Source organism: Nestor notabilis, unplaced genomic scaffold (assembly GCF_000696875.1).
Source record: "Nestor notabilis isolate BGI_N333 unplaced genomic scaffold, ASM69687v1 scaffold29888, whole genome shotgun sequence".
NCBI lineage: Eukaryota > Metazoa > Chordata > Aves > Psittaciformes > Psittacidae > Nestor > Nestor notabilis.
The window spans coordinates 11,785-31,799 of NW_009939171.1; the positions used below are offsets into that span (position 1 = coordinate 11,785).

General features: G+C 45.4%; 1 protein-coding gene across 1 annotated transcript; it reads right to left on the minus strand.

Annotated features, from left to right (window-relative positions):
- Positions 1-6,651: 6,651 nt before the first annotated feature.
- On the minus strand, positions 6,652-18,639 carry IRF4 (interferon regulatory factor 4). Its single transcript, XM_010019715.1, has 8 exons — positions 18,349-18,639; positions 17,665-17,851; positions 16,809-16,897; positions 16,112-16,253; positions 14,110-14,217; positions 12,461-12,814; positions 8,638-8,750; positions 6,652-6,795 (listed from the first exon to the last, which is right to left on the minus strand). The coding sequence occupies exons 1-8, from the start codon at positions 18,550-18,552 to the stop codon at positions 6,652-6,654; spliced, it is 1,341 nt and encodes a 446-aa protein (XP_010018017.1). The 5' UTR covers positions 18,553-18,639.
- Between the last annotated feature and the right edge of the window lie 1,376 nt (positions 18,640-20,015).

Sequence of the window (20,015 nt, forward strand, 5' to 3'; positions counted from 1 at the left end):
CAGGGTCCCTGGGCAGGAGACAACCTATCACAGCTCCGTGTTGATTTCAAACTTCCTTTTTGTGGTTTATGTCGCCTCGATTTATTCATTTCCTTGTAATTTACAGATAGACATCAATGCTTGCTATATTTAAACGGTGCCTGTGTCCGTGTGGGGATTGTAGGTAAGCCATTTTATTTGTAGAGTGATGGTTTTAAAGGAAAGTGAGACTTGAGAGTCACCCTTCAGGCGGGCGCTGTCTCATTCGTGGGTATGGGTGAGGTGCATCGGCACGCAGGGACACTAGGCAAACACCCTCCCCAGCCCACAGCGCCTGGGACGTAGCTCCCGGCTCCTCCACCTTCCTGCCACTCCACCACAGAGGAAGCTTGTCCGCCTCTCTCCCATCCACTGCACACAGCAGTGACCATCTGTGCTAACTGGTCCATACAGTAACATCATTAAGGTGGTGCAATGAAAACTTGGTCATACTGGGGGTGGAAGAAGCTCTGGAAGAAAAAATGGTTTTGTTTAAAAGAAAAAAATAATTTTTTGTACTGTCCCCATGCAAATGTCTGTCATTTGTTTCACCAATTTCTTTGGAAAGTCCAAGCCTGGTGAAAGCTACTGTGACTGGTGCTTCAGGATGTTAACTAATGTTAAAAATCAGCAACTCCTCTGGAAGAAGCGTCTCCAAATATTTGGGGTAAAGATGAGACAAGGGATGAGGGTAGCATGAATTCTTCAGACCCAGCCTGGGGTTTTCAGCTGTGTTGTGAAAAACCCCTTGCTCTTAAACAGCTCTGACCTTTCCTATTTCTTGGAGACTGACGTCTCTACAGTAGATACACGATGAGGTCACTCACCCTGTTTTTGAAGTCTTCCTCTCTCGCTACTCCTCGCATGGGTTTTTTCTGTGGGAGGGGACAGTCATGAAGAGGGCTAAACCTCTTGATCATGTGTGAAAAAAGGAAATGAAAATGAGTTATTGGAGATGTAACTAGACCTGACCCATAACTTTGGTTTCTGAGGATATAAAAATCATGAAACCCAGGAGAAGTTTGAAAGGAAAAAGGCAGGGTGTCTAGCTCTAAAAGTGATTTTATCTGAAGCTAGATGCTCCGTGCTAGAAACTAGAAATGCTCAGCCTTCACTTTTATGAGAGAACTATGAATGGCTGTAACAGGAGCGTGAGAAACAATTGATTCAATCACCTCCTTGAGAAAAAGTAATTTGAATGTGGTGGCTCAGGCTGAAATAAACTGCACACCCACTTCCTACGGGAAAGCCTAGCATAAATGATTGCCACGGTGATATTCTGCTGAACGTTTTATGGTTTCTAGGGTGGGAATCACAACCGGCAAGACCCACATTCCATCCTATTCAATTATAGGAATTGTGGTGTTCTCTAGAGGCTGAAACTCAAAGGTGGTGACCCATCATGCTTGGCACTGCGCAAATAGCATGAAGCACTGCGTGCCTTTAGATCTTGCTGTCAGTGTAGAGGAAGATTCAAAAAGGACCTAAGAGAGAGCCAAAAAGTGTTACCTAAACCCACAACAAGGTATTTAGCAATGTGCATTACTAGATGGCTGCAACCACCACTAAAGAAGAAAACTTCTTTGTGACTGTGTACCAAGGCTGGTACCTACATTAGACCAGGAGGAGAACGCGCAAGACTACATGACATAAACAGTCCCCTGATGCATGAGCAGTACTTACCCATGGACAGAGACAGGCTAATGCATTTTGGAGACAAACAGCAGAAGTGTTTGAACCTGAAAAGTGGCCTGTGCTGCACTGGCCGTCACCAGCTCAGAGAGAAATTCTGTGTCTTGCAGACCTGAAGAAATCAGGACATGCCTTTAGCTGCCTGATCCAGATTTAAACATCTGCTCTTCACAAAGGAAGTGAGAAGGAGAAAGGTGGACAACATAGTGAAAGTGCAATGAAATGTGTTTCAAGCACATGGTGATGCACCTATTGCAATCCTACTCATACAGCTGAGAGATCTATTTCAGCTACTAAGATGCAAGTATCTGCTCTAACCTCACTGGGTTCACATGGACATTCACAGAATCTCCTCTGGTACGTGGTTTCATTGATACCACATGGACATTATTTCTGTCTGGCAAGGAAAGGGATTAAAAGCTGAAGTGTGCAGCCAGGCCAACCGGAATCAGCAAGTTCTTTGGATTTCAGACATTTCTAGAACAAGAACGTACAAGCTGGTTTTGAAGTCAGAACAGAGCAAGCCGAAGGCTCAAAGATGAAGCCACTCCCCAGGAATACAGGGGACACGTATTACCTGTGGTGTGTGTATTCTCCCAAATCTGTCTGTTTTCTTAGCTTGAGAGGTAGAATTTGTGCATAACTCATGACCTGTCTTTTGAAAGGAGCACGAAATGATAGCCAACGCCTGGGGCACTGATTTCAGAAAGTGCCCAGCGCACAGTCCCGTGTCTGGCTGCAGTGGGCAGCAGTATAACCAGAGTGGCAGGAGACTGCCAGCCGGCCTGCAGAGACGTGCAAGGCAGCCATGCTGCGCCAGCACTGCCAAAACAATAAACGCACTTACAGAATGAAGTCCTGTGCTTCATCACCATTGTTTCCCAGGGCATGAAGCTACTCCTATCTAAGAGGTGAAAACAGGGACTGGACTCTACCGTTTCTTGCCTATTGCCTTTTTACAAAACACCACCCTGTGCAAAGCCACTCAGACATCAGCTTTTGGGACAGGCTGCCAGTGTAAAGTGGGAAAACCAAACCCAAGCCCAGAACCAAGACATGTGGCCTGTTTTTCGGTTTCCACTTGAGCACAGGTGGTTGCCTTCCCTCTTGCAGTTGCCAAAAGAGCAATGGCAACCCATCCAATCAGCATCTTTATCAGTCATTCAATGTCTATAGTTCAAGGGATGTTATTTTGATACTCCTAAGTTAGCTCCTTCTTGACTGTCATTTCGGCACAGCCAAGCCATTGAGCATTTTGCAGGCATTTGGGCAGTTGGTACCTGTAGCCCAGCACTGCAGCCAGTTCTGGGACATGGTGGATGTAACCACCCCACTGGGATGCAAAAAGGATACACTTATCTGGCTACACACTTGAAAGCTTAGTGCTTGAATGAGCTGCACACCATCTACTTCCTAACTGCTCCAAGTCACAGGGACCTGTTTTCTTTGGAGCTGGCCAAACTTGCAAGCAGTTGGTCACAAATAAATAACTCTCAGGTGACAACGATTGTTTCAAACTACTCAGCTGCTTTCTTCTTCTTTTTTTGGTAAGTCCTCTTCCTCTCTCCTCACCTCAGCCTCTTTACGAGTATACACAGACAATGATCTGAGAGCATGCAAGAGAAAATGCTTTGCCTTTTCCTGAAAGCTCTCTGCCGAGAGTGGTGTTTCCCCACCTCCACGCTGCTGACAAACGCTGATGTAAACAGCATGCATATGCCCGCCTAAAAGGCCACGGGGGTTTTCATGTGAATCCTGTGTTTTTTCCACAAACCCTGTTACACTGTATTTCAGCTTAAAATGTATCTATCATCTCCTCATTTCTGGTTAATTTACAGTCCCTCTAAGGCTAATACAGTTTACAGCAGTAGGCAAAACCACTTAGCAGAACCAAATTCTGAATAAAGGTACTTCAGCTGCAGAGCTCTGGCACAAAACCCTTTCAAAAATGGTTTTAAGAGTGGCCATATTAAAATCAGACAAACCAATACTGACACAAACTGCACACTGAAATCGCTTGAAAAAACACCAGCTATGCCTTTGGTGTTGACAGGAGCAAAACGTGTCATTTGTAACGCCACCAAAATCATAACAGGAAGGAAGTAGACCTGAGAAACTATAAACAGGAGTTAACAGAGGTAGGAAGTACTTCAAATGCTTTCACATAGTGACTTTAAAAAACTACTAAGAGGAGAAAATGTTTTCAGGGTTGGGTTTTTTTTTTTGATTGCTTTGTTTTTCCACTTTACGTATCCATTAGGTATTTTGAAGAGTAAGAGAAGGTCACAAAGTCAAATGTGGCTTTTAAGTCCTCACGTGCAAAATAATTTATGGTATAAATCAACAGCTTGATTTTCCTTCTGCTCTTCCCCCAGACCCATCCCTCCAAGAGAAATATCTCAACCTCTTCAGTTAAAATAAGTCTTTCACCTGCATCTCTCGGCATCTCAACTAAGCAAGCTGTGTTTGGCCAGAACATGGTACTCTTCTCCTTCCCTCTTCACAGACATTAATTTGATGCTTTAATGATGCTCCTTCAAGGAAAATAATTAAACACTCATTCAAAAGCCAAAAAAGATAATGCACCTTGGTAGTCGAGAGGAGCCTCCAAGTGAAGAGAAAACGCCCGCCCCCCATCTTCACAAATCTTGTAACTACTTTTCACACCTTACTCTGGCTGTATGCTACTGTACCCACGGAGCCTTCTCAGGACCTTGATTTACAGTAAGCAGGGGTTGCCTGATGAAATTCACTCCTATTCTTAACTTTAGTTTACTTGTCATGTTCCTTTTCACCCTTTCACAGCTTTTCCCACATGAAAGCACTCTGGAAACTATAGTGACCAGTAGCCACCAACTCCACCTCCAGCCACCAGCTCAGCAAGTGGTGTGTCAGAGGGTCCCCAAGTACTTGGCTGGGCCTGGTCTCCAGCCCCAGAGGCCATGGAGGGGCAGAGCCCTCAGGATCAGCACCAGATCCTCAGCTGCAGGGCTCTGCTGCATCGTCCGTAGCTCAGGAAACCAACAGCCAAAGGGCAACCTCCCTATTTTCCCTTTTTCTACCAACTGTAGCTAATATCGCAGGCATTTTCATAAGCAAAAATCCTTACCTTTTGACCTTTCTCTGCACTTTTGGCTTAGAACACAGTTCCCCATAGATTTAGCCAGCAGTGCTGCCCAGGTTCACAGTGCAGAACCGCATGCATTAGATTTGCTGTTAGATTTGTCCCACGACTGAAAACAACACATACAAATCAAGTTGGTAGGGAATAACGACTTTATTCTAAGATGTGAGCTGAAGCATATGAGCATATGAAGCAACAACCACTAGAAAAAAAGTGAAAAACACATCAAATATTTGTATTGTACCAGTTCAGTTTGAACACAATAGTCCCTTTCAGTAAAATGTATGCACAGGCCAAAAGCATATGCAGAAGCTCTGAAGGATCCCTAGAGCAGTGATTTTTAATGTCTAAGAAAGAGGTCTCTCCTAAGAAGATCTTTAAGCCAGGAAAAACTCTTCAAGTAACAAAGTAAAAATGATCTGTTAATTCCGCTTGGCACTATGGAGGAGGAGAGGGATAATATATCCCAAGAGAGTATGCATCTTTAAGATGTATAAATTCAAAGTCCCTAGAACACAAGTCTGCTGCCAGACCAAGTACCGGTTTTCCTTCCTCATTCAGAAAGTCAAGTGAAGTATGTCTGTTAAGCATGGGGAGATCATGTTCTGCAGCTAGCTACTAAGATCACACAGTCTGCTCACCAGCGAGAAAATTTCTCTGACATGCATACACAACAGATCTCTTCTCTTTGTCTTTATAACAGCACCCTATCATTAAAAGCTGCAAATTGCATCAAATTCTGTAAAATTTTTGAAAACAAATGTTAAAACAAGTATTTCCTTGACTGTCTTAATACAGGAGGCCAAATGCTGCTGTCCTTGAACTCTCACATTCATTTCAGTACCATTGGAAGAAAGCTCCAAGTGCACACAAAGAGCAGAGCTGGCTCTGTGTAAGCCAGAGATAGTGCTTATTTTAACCTGGCTCGTGCATGTGACATAAAAAAAAGGGCTAGCAGGACCATTTCTGTGTTATTTTCAAGGTCTATCAACTTAATTCTAATGCATACATATATAATGCATAGTAGCTTTCAATTTTAATAAAAATGTAACTTATTTTTAAACCTGCTCTTCGGGACTCTAGAACTTTAGTGGCTTATCCACTAAATTCACAGGTACTTTGAGCTGCACGGTCACTTTTCTTAACACAGTACCATAAATGCATCACCTTAGAAACTGCTATTATGGGAGCTAATCCAATAAGAATAGCGGCAGCAACAAAATTCATTGTCAGGACAAATATCAGTCAGGCACTAAAAAAAATACGTCTTGGAAAAATTGCATTGTTTTTAAAAAATACACTGGAATATTCTGTACAAGAATATAGGCACCACACGAATCTAAATTTATAACCACTTACATGTTTCAGCTAGTCTCAACAAACCATCTACGTTTGCTACGCACCTATAGTAGCTACAGTTCCAAATCGGGAACACCACAAATTTATGTACCTTCCCTGAGATCAGTAATCCAAAATAAATAGCCCTGCAAAAGTAAGAGTGTAAACTCTGGATTTAAATCTTCTGTAAGAATCAGTCCTCAAAACCCAAGGAGAACATTACGCAAACGTAAACATAGCAATCATTTTGTCAGTTTTGAGTTATTCTCAGCAACAGTGGAACCTATGTAAGATGTGGCATCCAAATGTTGAAGACCCGTCATTTGCATCATACAATATGGTTGTCCTAGTTCACTTTCCTATATTGAACCCCTGAACACATCCAGCTGTGATATGGATCTCTAAATCGTGATCCAGATCTGCTCCTCCACTCTGCATAATCTTTACAGTGCCTTTAAAAATACTCTTTTCTGAGGATCTTATTCTTGAATAGAGGAATGGCGAATAGATCTGTGATAATCCTCTGGACTAGTCACAAGTTCTGGTAAATCATAGCCTCTCAGAAGATGTCCACTGTTTTGTTGAGCAAAGTAATACAGCTGCCTGGCAAACATTGGTTCAACCTTAAGAACAGACAAAATGTTAATCAGACATGTGACAAAATTTCAAGCTCCTTATCTTAGTTAATCACAGAGGTTTTAACTTAAAAACAAGGCAGGACAAAACAGTTCTGCTTACCAAGATGGGAAAACTATGTCAGTGGCCTCACTGTCTCTGTTCTAAGCTAAGCCTTGCCTGTTCTGCTGCCAAGTGGCCTTGCAAACTGCACACACTCCTTACCAGGATGACTTTCATTTAAAAGGGCACGACCAGTGACACAAACGATGTTATTAGCAATTGCAGCCCTTTAGCCAGCCCCTGAGTGATGCCTATAGGCTACACGTCTGTGGCCACTCTGCTTGTTCAAATGCATATGCAAAGTGCTGAAAGTCTCCTTTCATTGTAAAGCACTTTGAGGACTGAACTCTAAATGCTGGAGCCCCCAGGTAGACTGAGATACATTGCCAAATAACTGTGTGAAATCAGACTTCAGTCTAACACCAAGGTTACTCTTGTTTCTGTTTGTTCAAGCTGATGAGGAATCTCTTCAACCACTCAGCGAGATTTGTATGATTTAATGCTGCCTTCACTTCTGTCTCTTCAGAAACCACTGTTCCACCTCAGAACTTTGGGCTCTAACAGCAAGTATTTAAGTTGCACACTGAGAAAAAGCACCTGAAGCTCTCCTTACTCTTGGGGATGAACAGGTTGGACAACTCTTCCCCACAACCCTCTCCCACTGGTCAGAGAGCCCCTCCATGTTAAGATATGGGCACCAGTTTGGAAGAAAAATACACTGTCTTTGGTTCCCACCTTCGAGAAGGGATAACTGCCTTGGAGCAGGCCCACCAATTCCCCCTTCCTTTCCTTTTATCTGTATTTGGAGGCAGCTAAGCACCTTCCATCCTGCCATGGGGGATATGGGAAGGCAGTGGGGCAAGTGATTCATACAGCTCCTGGGGCATAGCTGTGTGGTGGGATGGTGGAGCCCCACCAGCCCACAAGCTGGGACAGCCCAGGAGATTGAGTAGGTTGAGAAGCAACTGGTAACGGGGAAGCAAAGCTCTGGAAAGAGCAAGAGGTACACAAAGAAGCTGCCAAGTCAGGAGCTGAAGAAGGGGGTTGGAGCGCGGATGCTATGAGGGAAGAGTGGAAAGCTGGAAAGCCAAAATGGGGACAGAGACTTTCAAAAAATTAAAGACATCAGTTTTCCTCCCAAGGATTCAGCAAGTTAAGCCCTGCCACCAATGTGTGCATTATCACCTCTCTTGTGGCTTTATGGACTAATGCAGACAATTTAGAAAGTACCTGGTCTCAGTCTCCGTCATCACCCTTTCTCAGATAGCATCCTGAAAGACCAGCTTTGAGTGTGTGCGAACTGTGGTCAGGGAGCCCATGAGCCTTCCAGTTACTTTAACCCTGAAGCTGCACAGGCAGCTCCTTCATCCTGTAAGGGCTGAGGTCCCTGAGATGCAGGTTTCTAGAGCACTTTTAGGTGCAGCAGTTGTGAAAACACTATGTCCTGCACCGACCTGGCAGTCCAAGGTGCTGTGCAGCTGGGATGGTGACAACAACATGGCCCAGCTCTTCCAGGGTACTTTTTAGCTTTAGGTTTTGAAGGGATTTGCAAGAGATTACGGATGATGTTTATGCTCTGCAGAGACAGAAACCAGGTGCTCTGCCCTACTGAGGACTACCAGTCAGTCCTAGGCAGATCTGGGGATTCAATCCTGGTCTGAATGGTGCCACATTTCCAATAATTTATTACCTCATTCAGAACCTACACAAGGTAGAAAAGCCTGGCTGGCAGACTCACATCCTCCACAGAATATGTTTCCTTTAGGTAAGGCAGAAGTCCTACTTACATGGGCTGTAATTAGCTTCCTCTGCCTCTGCGGATCTGGAAATTCCTCCCCAAAGCACAGAGCAACCTGGTATCTCGGCAGTGGACGTCCATGGTGAGCAAAGGCTTGCAGCTCTGGAAAGAAAGAGACATGCTATAGGTTAACCCCAGTAGGCAGGCAAGCACCATGCAGCTGCTCACTAGCTCCCACCACCAGGATGGGAGAGAAAGTTGGAAGGGCAAAAGTGAAAAATTTTGTGGGTTGAGATGAAGACAGTTTAATAGATAAAAAAACCCAAAAAAAAACAAAAAAACCCACCCCAAAAAACAACAACCAAACAAAAAAGACCAAACAAGACAAAATAAAACAAGTGATGGAAAAAGCCATCACTCCCATGGGGCACCACCAGCCAACCAATGTCCAGCCAGTCCCCAAGCAACAGCAACCTCTGCAACCTCTGGCAAACCCTTCCCACAGTTTTACTGTTGCCCGCAAGGTCATATAGTAGGGAATATCCCTTTGGTAACATTGGATCAGCTGTCCCAGCTGTGTGCCCTCCCAGCCTCTTGTCTACCCCAGCTTACTTGCTGTGGGGGTAGAGTGAGAAACGGAGAAAGCCCTGACACTGTGCAAGCACTGTTCAGCATTAGCTAAAACATCCCCATGTTATCAGCACTGTTTTCAGCACAAATCCAAACCATAGCACCACATGGGCTGCTATGAAGAAAATTAACTCTGTCCCAGCCAAAACAGGTACAGGCTGGTAAGAAAGACTTTGTGGATGGCTGAGCTCTAAATGGATGACCCTGGAGGACAGTGGGAGAAGTACTCCAGGGGAGGATAAGAGAGGTCAGGTAGGGAGAATACACTGAGTTTGGAGACTTTCCCACAGACCGGGGGGGAGCTAGTCACAAAACTGCAAATTTTCTATTTGTCTTGTCTCACAAGTCATTTCATATGCACAAACTGGGATGTCTTCCAATTAATGTTTCTATTTGGCCTCAACAGCAGAACCTTCTGGAGCAGATGCTGGCAGTAGCTGGGACCCACTCAAGCAGACACCCACCAGCAGGACTGAAGCCAATGACTTAGTGGACCCAGAGACTCAAAGTACTGCCAGGCACGAGATTCAGTCTTGGCTAGACACAGTCATGGAGCCACTGTCATCCCTGAGCCAAGAGGGGCCAGGGAGGCAAGGGAAGGTAAAGAACTTTCTTTAAGCCATGCATCGAGCCAGCAAAAGAGCCCGTCTTCTGTGCTTCTGTACTCTCTTCACTAACCCACACCCTTGCACAAAGGAAAAAGGTCAAATGATATAATTATTCCAACAGTCAAAGTGTCCCCAATGAAAGACAGCAGGGGACACCTTCATAAGAGACTTCCACTTGGACCAAAATCAGTGTTGTGTTGTAGACACTGTATATCCTTCCAGAAAGGAGAAAATTCCATCTACATAATATGCTTGTTAAAGTCTGTGTTACACGTAGTATTTCTACACAGTTGATTGGTAAAGATTACATTTTAATTTATACCTCTGTTCATGCTTTCTCGAAAAAGTTGAAATTAACATTAAAACCAACGTCTTATAATGAAGCAACCCCTGCTATACAGGGAAAGTCTTTGAACTTTGCGTAACAAATGCATCTTTTCCCAAAATACACTTCTGCCATTTCTACTCTAACTGCAAGATTTTCAGAACAAGGTGTCAATTCGGTGGCTATCACAGAGTGTCCTAACCCTGGCTTGGGACTACTGGTCTTACTGGGAGGGTTGGTTATAGTTGTAAATCAACAGGCAGCTCACTTAAAACACAGTCTCCACCAGAACCCCCTAAAACTGCTGTGGACTTTCCAGAGGTATGTCAGAATAGAAGAGATATTTTCCATGGGGCCCTGCTTCCCTCTGTGCTGCCACAGGACCAGGCAGGATGATCTATCAAAGGCCAGTCCAACCGTACCGGTAACAGGGAACTTCTTCCACCTTCCTCTTCCCTCCTGTTTTACCTGGTGTCAGCAATTCTCCAAATCCCAAATACTTGTGGGAGTGCCTCCTACTCTCCAACCCTGCCTAATTTACTCTTCATTACACAGTACTCCCCAGAGACCATCCACCTGGTTTCTGACTTACTGCCATTTTAGCCTTCTCAACAGTACAGGCTGCTCAACACAGGCCTTGATGCTCTGGTGTCGTTTGGATTGCAGAATACAGCTCCTCAATGGGGTCCACCTAGCTGTGGTGCATAGCAGTTCTGCATCTGCCCTTTTCTCGGCTGTCCAAGATTTCCTCTCCTGGTAAAGGTCTCCTGCCTCTCTTCCCAAGGAAGGCCCAGTTTCCTAAGTGGGGGATCCCTAAGCTTGCCTGAACTCTGGGACCTCAGTACATTCAATTAACATGCAGATGTGATACACCCATGGCAAGTCACTTACAAACCTAGCTGAGCATCAACACATGCAAAAACTCAATTTGCACACACCGCAGACTATGACTCCAACCACATGCTTGGGTTTGCACAGGCACTGGTGCATAAGTAATTTAGGAGGGGAAAAAAATAACTACTGTTGGGCTTATCTTTGGGGTTAGGTGTCTAAAAGGAGATGTCCTGTCAACCGTTTGGAACAACCCAGAGTACATCTGAAAAACCACCTGAGAAAAGGGAAAGGGATTTCCAAAACTATCATCAGAGACAGACTTATACGTCTTTAAATTAGCATGTGATTGAAGCCCAAGCCAATACCCTGACCTCAAATTCCCCTTTTCTAACTGTCAATTGTCACGTCCATGTGAGATTTCTCTCACTAAATGCATTTCTTGCCTGACCACTTTGCTAGGATGGTGTATCAACCCTGGAATACAAAGTATGCTAAAGCTCTTGGTTTGGGTTTGCTGTTGTGGGTTTTTAATTCTGCAGGGCATTATTCTCTTGAAAGGGTCATGCCAATGCTGGTGCCCTCTTCTAATGGGAAAACACACCTAACCCATAGGCACACAGTTCACATACAGCAATGCCACACAGCTCAAAAAAGGGACAATTTGTATTCCTGATGCCCACGCTGTCCTCTGGGACAATTACTGTCTCCCACCAGTTTCCCTGTGTGGACAGCTTTCCTCCCTCTAATCTAACTGCTCAGAAGTGCTGCAAAGTGGGGTTGAGGGTCAGCCCTTCCCTCCATGGGCTGGAAGGAGAAGGCACAGTCCTAAAGCGTGCCCTTGCCCACTCTGTACTGCCCTGTGCAAAACAAGACCTTCCCACAGAGCTCTGGAGAGGTAATGCACATCCTTGATAAGAGTATTAGGCAATCCTGAAGCTCCAGGAGCTCTGCTCCTTTATACCCCCAAGACAGCTTTTAACGACTGGCAGAGCCCGAAAAGAGCCTTTTCTACTGAAATTCACGATGGTGTTTGTATACTCTGAGCAAGATCTCAGGCTTGCTCTGGGTCAAGTTGAGAGCACTGCGAATGCAGACAACAGACCTACCCAGGACTTAACACTAGCAGATCCAAGATCAGGATCCACTTTCCTCTGTCACTCAATTTGTGGAAAGACTACTTCATTAGGTTCCTCCTTATGCTTAAAAATATGTGGGGGTTTGGGTGCCACCAGCTGAGCATCAGTCCACTCCTGCTTGTCTATGAAGGGGTACTGAACATGCACAGAGAGCAGAATTTGACTGGGATATTCAGAAGCCAACCATCCCTTGACTACACTTGCCCAGAAGAAGTGAGGGGTAATTCATAAAGCCACATCAAAAGAGCACTCCCATAAAGCTCTTCCCATAAAGATGTCACCCAGAGAGCAACTGGATGACATCTCCAGAAACAGTATCAAAGCTGCAGCGAGAATTACCTGCTAGAAACTGCTGAGTATCAAAGAGCTTGCATGTTTGGTCCCTCTCCAGCTTGTTGGGTCTGTCACTGCAAAGCGCCAGAGGCCCATCCCAGTAGATCCTGCTCTGGCAAAGTCTCTTAGCGTAGAGGCCATCAGGTGCCATCCACAGTATTACTCCTCGTTCCAGGTGGTTCAGTAGCTTTTCTATGTTCTTCCTCTGGCCATTATCCTCTGGATAAGGGAAGATAACTTGGTCCAGGCTGCTGACCTCGTAACTTTGGCCATGGGATATCCTACAGCCTTCAGGACTAGAAGTTGTCACCTCCTTTACCAGTATTTCACGGTAATATAAGCAGATGTGGAGTCGGCAATCTACAAGGAGAAAGAAAAAAGAAAAAGAATCGCTGTGGTACATTAGTATGAATGGTTTACGTTTCAGATCTGTAGTAAGGCTAAGAGACAAGTCTGCATGAGATACCTGAACCTGGTGACCACAACCAAGCAGAAGCTCAAATTAGCAAAAATCATATAAAGATACAAATACTTTTGGAGAATGGCAGCATTAATGGTGCCTCATTTTATTATAAGGGCTACTGATATGGGAATTTGGTAGGAACTAACATCCCACAAACTTCATATATCCATTCAAAAAGAAAAGTCATTGTTCATCACATTTTCCAAGTTCAAGTCATAATTAAACCCACTGGCTCAGTACACTTCCTCCCATTTTATCAAGAAGTAGCTGTGTTTCTGCCCAGATTTTGCATAAAGGATGTTTCTGCACAGGGGACCTGCAAACTTGCACTCAGCTGCCCCAAGAGAAGCTACTGTTGGCTCCACCACCAACAGAGCTACACCCAAAATTCCCAGCCTTACTTTCAAATGGCCATTTGGTCAACTTGGCTGACCTTTAAGAACTCACACAGCACTGTATATATACGTATGTTTGTGTGTGTGTGTTTAATATACATATGTATGTAAAACATATATGTATGTGTATATAATATATGTTTTTATATATACATACAGACAAACACACACGCATACGTATATACACATACAGACAGACCCTGATTCAGGAGAACAAGAAACTTGCCAAGCGTCATGTTACGGGTTTATTCCTTATTTCTGTAAAAGCACATTCCCACACCTTTTCCCAGAGTTATTCAGGAAGTCCCACAGCATCCAGTCATGTGCAAACCTGGCTGAAATAACTTCCCTTTTCTCTCCCAAATGCCTTACTTTCACTAGGAATAATGAAGCAGAGCAAAGCCAGATGGCACTAGCAGGAGCACAGCAAGTTACCCAGCTAACACCAAGTTTTGTGGGGGCTCCTCCCAAATAACAAAAGTCACTGACCCCCCAAAATTACCAAACTCCCCTGGAAGGCCTGATTCGGTGGCTCACCAAAGCAATCCAGCAACTAACACCGTGAGCCAGAGAAGCACTTCCATAACTTTAACCACCTACATCTCCTGGAGCTGGGGCTACATGTGCTTAAGTATCATAGAAAACAGAGGCTTAAGACCAAACACCAAATCCATTCACTAGAGAGGTTTCTTTTTTTCTTTTCTTTACATCAGAAAGGAGAGATGGTGCCAGGGCAAGTCAGAAGTGGGAGTCTCTTGCCAAGCTCCCCAGAAAGCCCGGGGGGTGACGGACCTTACCTGACAAGGCGAGGGCTTCACCAGACCTTATGCTTGGCTCAATCGGGATGCCAGGAGTCTGAGACTCAGGAGGGGCACAAGCATAAAAGGTTCCTGTCACCTGACAACCTGTTTTCACAAACAAAAGTCAGTGACAGCTGCCTAAATCCTAAAAGAAAAGTTTGGGCAGACGTCATAGCGATTCAAAAGCAAGATTTTCTGGGTCTACCAGGAATGTTTTCTTTCCCCCTTCTTAAAAAGGATCTATTTCCCAATTTTTCCAGGTATGCAAACTCTACCAGTCTCTCCAGATGTGATTTGGGCATTTTTACTTGGGTCCGCAGGAAATACTCCCTTAACATTTCAGTATTCCTCCTAGTCCTTCCTCCTTACCTAATGTGTTATTATAGAATAATGCATTATTCTAATTATTATTCTAATGTAATATTCTATAATACATCATAGAATGTATTATTTTATATAGAATATATTTTATAGAATGTATTTTACACTGAATGTACTATTCTGTAACATATTATATATTATTCTATAATACATTATAGAATAATACATTAGAATATATTCTAGAATACATTATAGAATAATAGCATAAGAATAATACAGAAATCATTTACATTTTTAACTAGACTTCAGTGCTCTTAAAAGCGGCCTGATAAAACAATCCATTTCATATAAGGAATTCTACTAAAGACTGTCATAACAGTAAAGCTGGAATTAATACTGTTTAAAAAGTAGAAAAATGCGCTACGGGAGATTGTTAGGGGTTTACTACCAGGACTACTAGTCAATTGTTTCAAGAGATGCCTTTCAGTAAGTGGACATGGACATTTGATGTTTTCCTCTGTTTCTTAATGTCAGTAAAAGTCTCTGGAGGATGATGCAAGTGACTTGCAGACAAGCGCACGCTACCTTTCCCAGTGGCAGAACCCACCGTGACCATGAGCTGAAGCAATGCAGATGCAAAACACCCACATCTCTTGACACATTTTAGAGCCCAATGAGAAACCCAATACCAGCCACCACCAACTGCCTCCAAATTCAGCAACCTGTGTTTAACTGCTGCAGAGGATGTACTTCAGGGCAGAGTTCATCCAGCTGGCTACCTTCAACTTTTATTAGCAAATAGCAAACGATTCTGCCTAATAATTCCAATATACTGCCAGCAAATGTTGCAGTGCACTAAGCATTTACTTTTTAGCAGACCCAAAGATTTCTCTGCACGAAAACTTCTAGAGAGGTGTCCTCTGAAAATGCAGTATCTGCCCTAAGAAGTACCTTCTTACTTCCCATCTCTTCCTGCCCTTCTGAACCAGCTGCTTCTCCTCACAAAGCAAATGCTTGCATCCTCAGCTGAGTTATCTGCAAGGGTCTACAGCATACAGTTCCCTTTCTCTTATGTTTTATCCCCTGCAGGCTTTAGCACTGCAAATTTTCACAATTCAGGCTTTTTCCTAAGGATGCAGAGCTTGGAAAGCCATGGTTATGTTAGGCTTTAGTACTCTGAGATCTTTGGGGAAGGGAACGTCCTTTTATTCTGTTTGTGCTGTACCAGCCCCAAGAAAGACTCAGTCCATGATAAGTTGTCCCATTTGCTGCAGCACTTAAATAAAGTAATAATTTCATCTTTCCTCTTGGGAGAATAATGCCATTCTAATCCGCAAGGCTGGAGGGAAAAAGCTCACTGATGTGTGCCTCAGAAGATCCAAAATCAGAAAGCAAAGCTAAAGAACACATGTTCCCATTTGGGGTTTAGCAGTGGGTTGGTTAACTTCTTATTGTTCAGGGCTTTTGAGACAACTGAGGACTTTGGGGGGCTGACTATGGTGGCAATGAAAGCAAGAGCCAGGACAAAGGCTTTTGCCACAGACAGCGTGACTCTCCTTTTGAAAGGAACCCAGCCACTTCTGTTAATTCCAATCAAAGCCATGAATAAGAAACCTGAAATCTACAGCCCTTCTAGGTGACCAACCTCAGCAAGCAACCCTAAATGGGAGCCTCTTACCATTTTCACAGCCGGGCCCTTGCCAGTGATGACTGCGAGCTGCGAAGGGGACGCTGGCACACTGGTAGGGGATGTCAGGATGCGGCTGCTCTGGGGCAAACTCCCTCCAGTTCCGCTCGTGGGGCACCATGTAGTTTGGTACCTATTCGATTTAACGAGATAGTCTTTTACTCAGCAGCTGTCAAAACTAATGCTAGGCGTTACATCAGCTTTCACATCTCAGCAACTTGATTTTCTCTGCCAAAGCCCATGGAGGCCTAAGCATTGCTCAGGCTACAGGCCTGGCACCTTGCCACCACCACCAGTGAGGCTTTCAAACGAACTTCTCACCACTGGAGTAAATAATAATCAGGGTGGAAAACAAAAGGCAGTCAAAGCATTGCTGGTAAACGTCTGCTTGGAAGAGCAAGGCTTCACTGGGTGCTTACATTCTAGCATCAAGAGAATGGCAGTGCACTAATATCTATCATCCAGCAGAAAACAGCTATTACTCAGGGATAAACAACACCAAGGGAAACCAACTTGCCCTGTGGCCTCATGTGACATTAGAAAAGTTGCTTCTCAGTTTCTCAGTTTCCATAATGAAGTTTCTTCCCAGAGATAACTAGAGAGCCATGCCAGCCCAGACAGCACATAGCACAGAAATGATGCTGCTCCATGTACAAGCACCAAGTGACATGTGCAACTGATGCCATACCTGAGATGGGAGTGAAGTGTAAGGAGATGGTATTGGAAAGGGGTGGTTCATCATTAACGGTTGCTCCTCCATGCTGATCTGTTTTGCACCTATGTTCACCAGAGGGATGAAAATAAATTATGTCAACCACATCTTGAGGAAATCTGAAACTGGCACACGGAAGACAAATCCATACAACCTGCCTCTGACCAAGCAGAGGACCAAAGTGCTCTCCAGCACCCATTTGGGACAGAATTCCCAGCCTTCGCTTGCAGGCAGCTCCAGGATGACTTCAGTCCTGCTGGGGTCTCCAGCGCCCCACAGGAACGTGCTGCCCAGCCATACCCAGTGTTCCATGATGTCTTCCCCAGGCCCTGACAAGTCTTAGCCTCCTGCAAGCCCTGCCTGGCACTGACCCTGGCCTCTGCCCAGGAGCCTGCAGGCTGGGCATCCCTTGCTCCCAGCAGTTACCTACTGCTCAAATCACTTCTGCCCTTCCCTGTGTTCAAAACCTAGATCCAGCAAGCCATTTATTTTCCTTTCTGGCTGCCTCTTGAGCCACTCACTTGGCTCTCACCACACAGAACTGGCAGGGAGGCTCCAGCTAAAAGAGCAGTTCCCCCAGCAATGTGCAGGGCGCCTGACTGCACCTTCTGCAAGGGCTCCCTTTCAACACTCCAACTCAAATGCCAGCAGTCCTCCCGCAGATGCAGCCTCTGAAGTCATCAGAACAAGCTGCACTTGAGCCCTGCATTCTGGCTCCTTGAAAGACTTTAAAAGACCACAGGGCCATTCCATACAAGCACACTTCAGTCCTCATGTGCTTACAATGAGACATATTCACACTCTGTTACACAGGGAATTTGGGATGCTTTACCTTTTTTAGCTCCTTCTGGCACTATTCTGTACACTTTATAGGGATCTGAGATGTCCAGCTGGCTTCTCTCCACCAGTTCTTCAAAGTCATTGCTCTTGTTCAAAGCACACCTTAATCTTGTCTTCCAGGTAGGGGGATCTGGTTTATCAATGCCCTCTCTGAACTTTCCTTTAAAAAGAGCCCAAGCCTGGAAATATTTCAGATAATCAAAAGAACAAGAAGAAGAAAAAAAAAGAAGAACAAAAGAAAAGAAAAAAGAAAAATAATCAACTACAAGGTACAAGCCCACAATGCTTGAAACAGCATCTATATCTGTGCTTATATGTGCATGAATTTACTCCCTACAGGTTTAGCCTAAGAAAAAAAGAAGCACAGTAAAGTAGGAAAAATAGTTTACCAGGCACAAGAAAGGGGAGAAAATAATCCAAGACAAATATGGAAATGGATGTGCCACAGTCCCACAAGCATTTAGCTCTACACAGAAAGTCCGAAAGGGCGGGCTGTCTCATCCTGCAAACATGGGGACACCAGGGCACAGCCAGGAGCACCACAGGCAGCGGCGGCTGCAGGCACCCAGCAGAACCAGGTGGTAAGGATGGGATGGCAAGGAGCCACCACAGAGCCTCCAGGCTTCCCTCCTGCCCCTGCTGTGTCCCACAGCCCTGACCAAAGGCTAAGCCCTACCTTGAAGAGGGCAGCATCCTCCTCACGGTTGTAGTCCTGCTTGCCAGCATGCTTCCAGGGGATGCGGAAGATGCTCTTCTCATCATTCTCCCACACCAGCCCCGGGTACTTGCCGCTGTCTATCTGGTCGATCAGCCATTGGCGGAGTTTCCCGTTGCCACAGCTCACCGAGTTCATCCCGCACTCGCCTGGCTCCAAGTTCATGCCACTCGTGTCAGGGATCGGGTGGGAGGTTTAGGGGTGCCTCACCGAGCCCACCTCTCCACACACACTGGCTCCCTGGGGGGACTGCAGGGAAGGGGAAAAGGGGCAGGATGGAGGGAGAGGAAAACACACAGGTCAGCTGATGGACTAAGCCCTTATGTAGGGACCTGCCAGTGGTCCCCAGTCCCTGGCACCACCAGCATCACCCCAGGCAGCAGCTACAGCATACAGAGGGGCTCCAGATGAGCCCTGGGAAACACGGTACAGAGCCTCAGGAAACCGGGCACAGCTCCCCCAGCCCTCCCCAGGCACCACTGGTGCTGCAGACTTTGACAAACTTCCCCCCTGTCCCGACACTGTTTTGCATGAACATACAAGGGCTGTTGAAATTCTCATCGCAGGTGACTTAAGGCACAAACCCCTTGTCCTGCTCAGAGTTCAACTGGGCTTTTTTACTTTTTAAAAAGGTAAAAAATTGCATAAAAATGTATTTGCACATGACAGTGCACATCTGTAACATTAAACACACACACAGAGCTCTCCAAGAGCTTCACGTACAGTTATGATTTATACGGCATCTAACTATAACATCAAAGTAGTTTTCACAAGCTCACTTACGCAAGACACATTTGAACACATGATGTCCTATACATATCTACCCCTCCAACTGCTCCCAGCACGCATATGTAGCAACATTCAAATCTATACATAGCAAATACCTAAAAGTGGAAAGACAGCAACCCACAGAGCCCGGCATAAGGGCACTGACTCTCCCCAGGCACACGGGAGCTTGCAGGCAGCCACCCAGAGCCCTACCTACATGCAGATCACTGGGAGCTGTGCAGCCCTGCAGTGATGGGCACCCACTGGAAAGGTTCTAACATGAGCACCTCAACACCAGTGATGGGGACTTGGTGTCAGGTTTGTCTCGCTGAGCTAAAAAGGTACCCAAAAGCTCAGTTTGGTGGGTTCCCCCCTCTCCCCCTGCTTACATCTAATAAAGTGATTCCTCACATGCAGCCTTTGCCTCTCTCTTTATACAGGGAGACTTCGAGAGATCTTGTCTGACAAGTGCACACAACTGGGGGCGGGCAGGCAGCTCTGCACCCCTTACACCCCTCCTCAGCCCGCAGCATCCCCCCAGACACCAAACCTGGCACCCGAACTTCTTCCCAGGGTGCCTGGCAGGTGGCCGAGGCCGCGGCTCCCCCACGCGTGGAACCCCTGCAGAGACCCCCCCAAAATGCTTTCCCCTTCATTAGGCAGAGCATGAAGCAGATACCCCACACCCGTTCCCGCGACCCTCCCCAGGGCAGGAGGAACCGGCAGGGCTGGCAGCTGGTGCGCGCCTGCACCTCAGGAGCAGATAACGGGGCGGGTATTAATTACTGTTTCGCTTTAAATTACCGGGAAAATACTATAACAATAATTTTAAAAGAGCCAAACGGCTCGCTCAGGTGCCG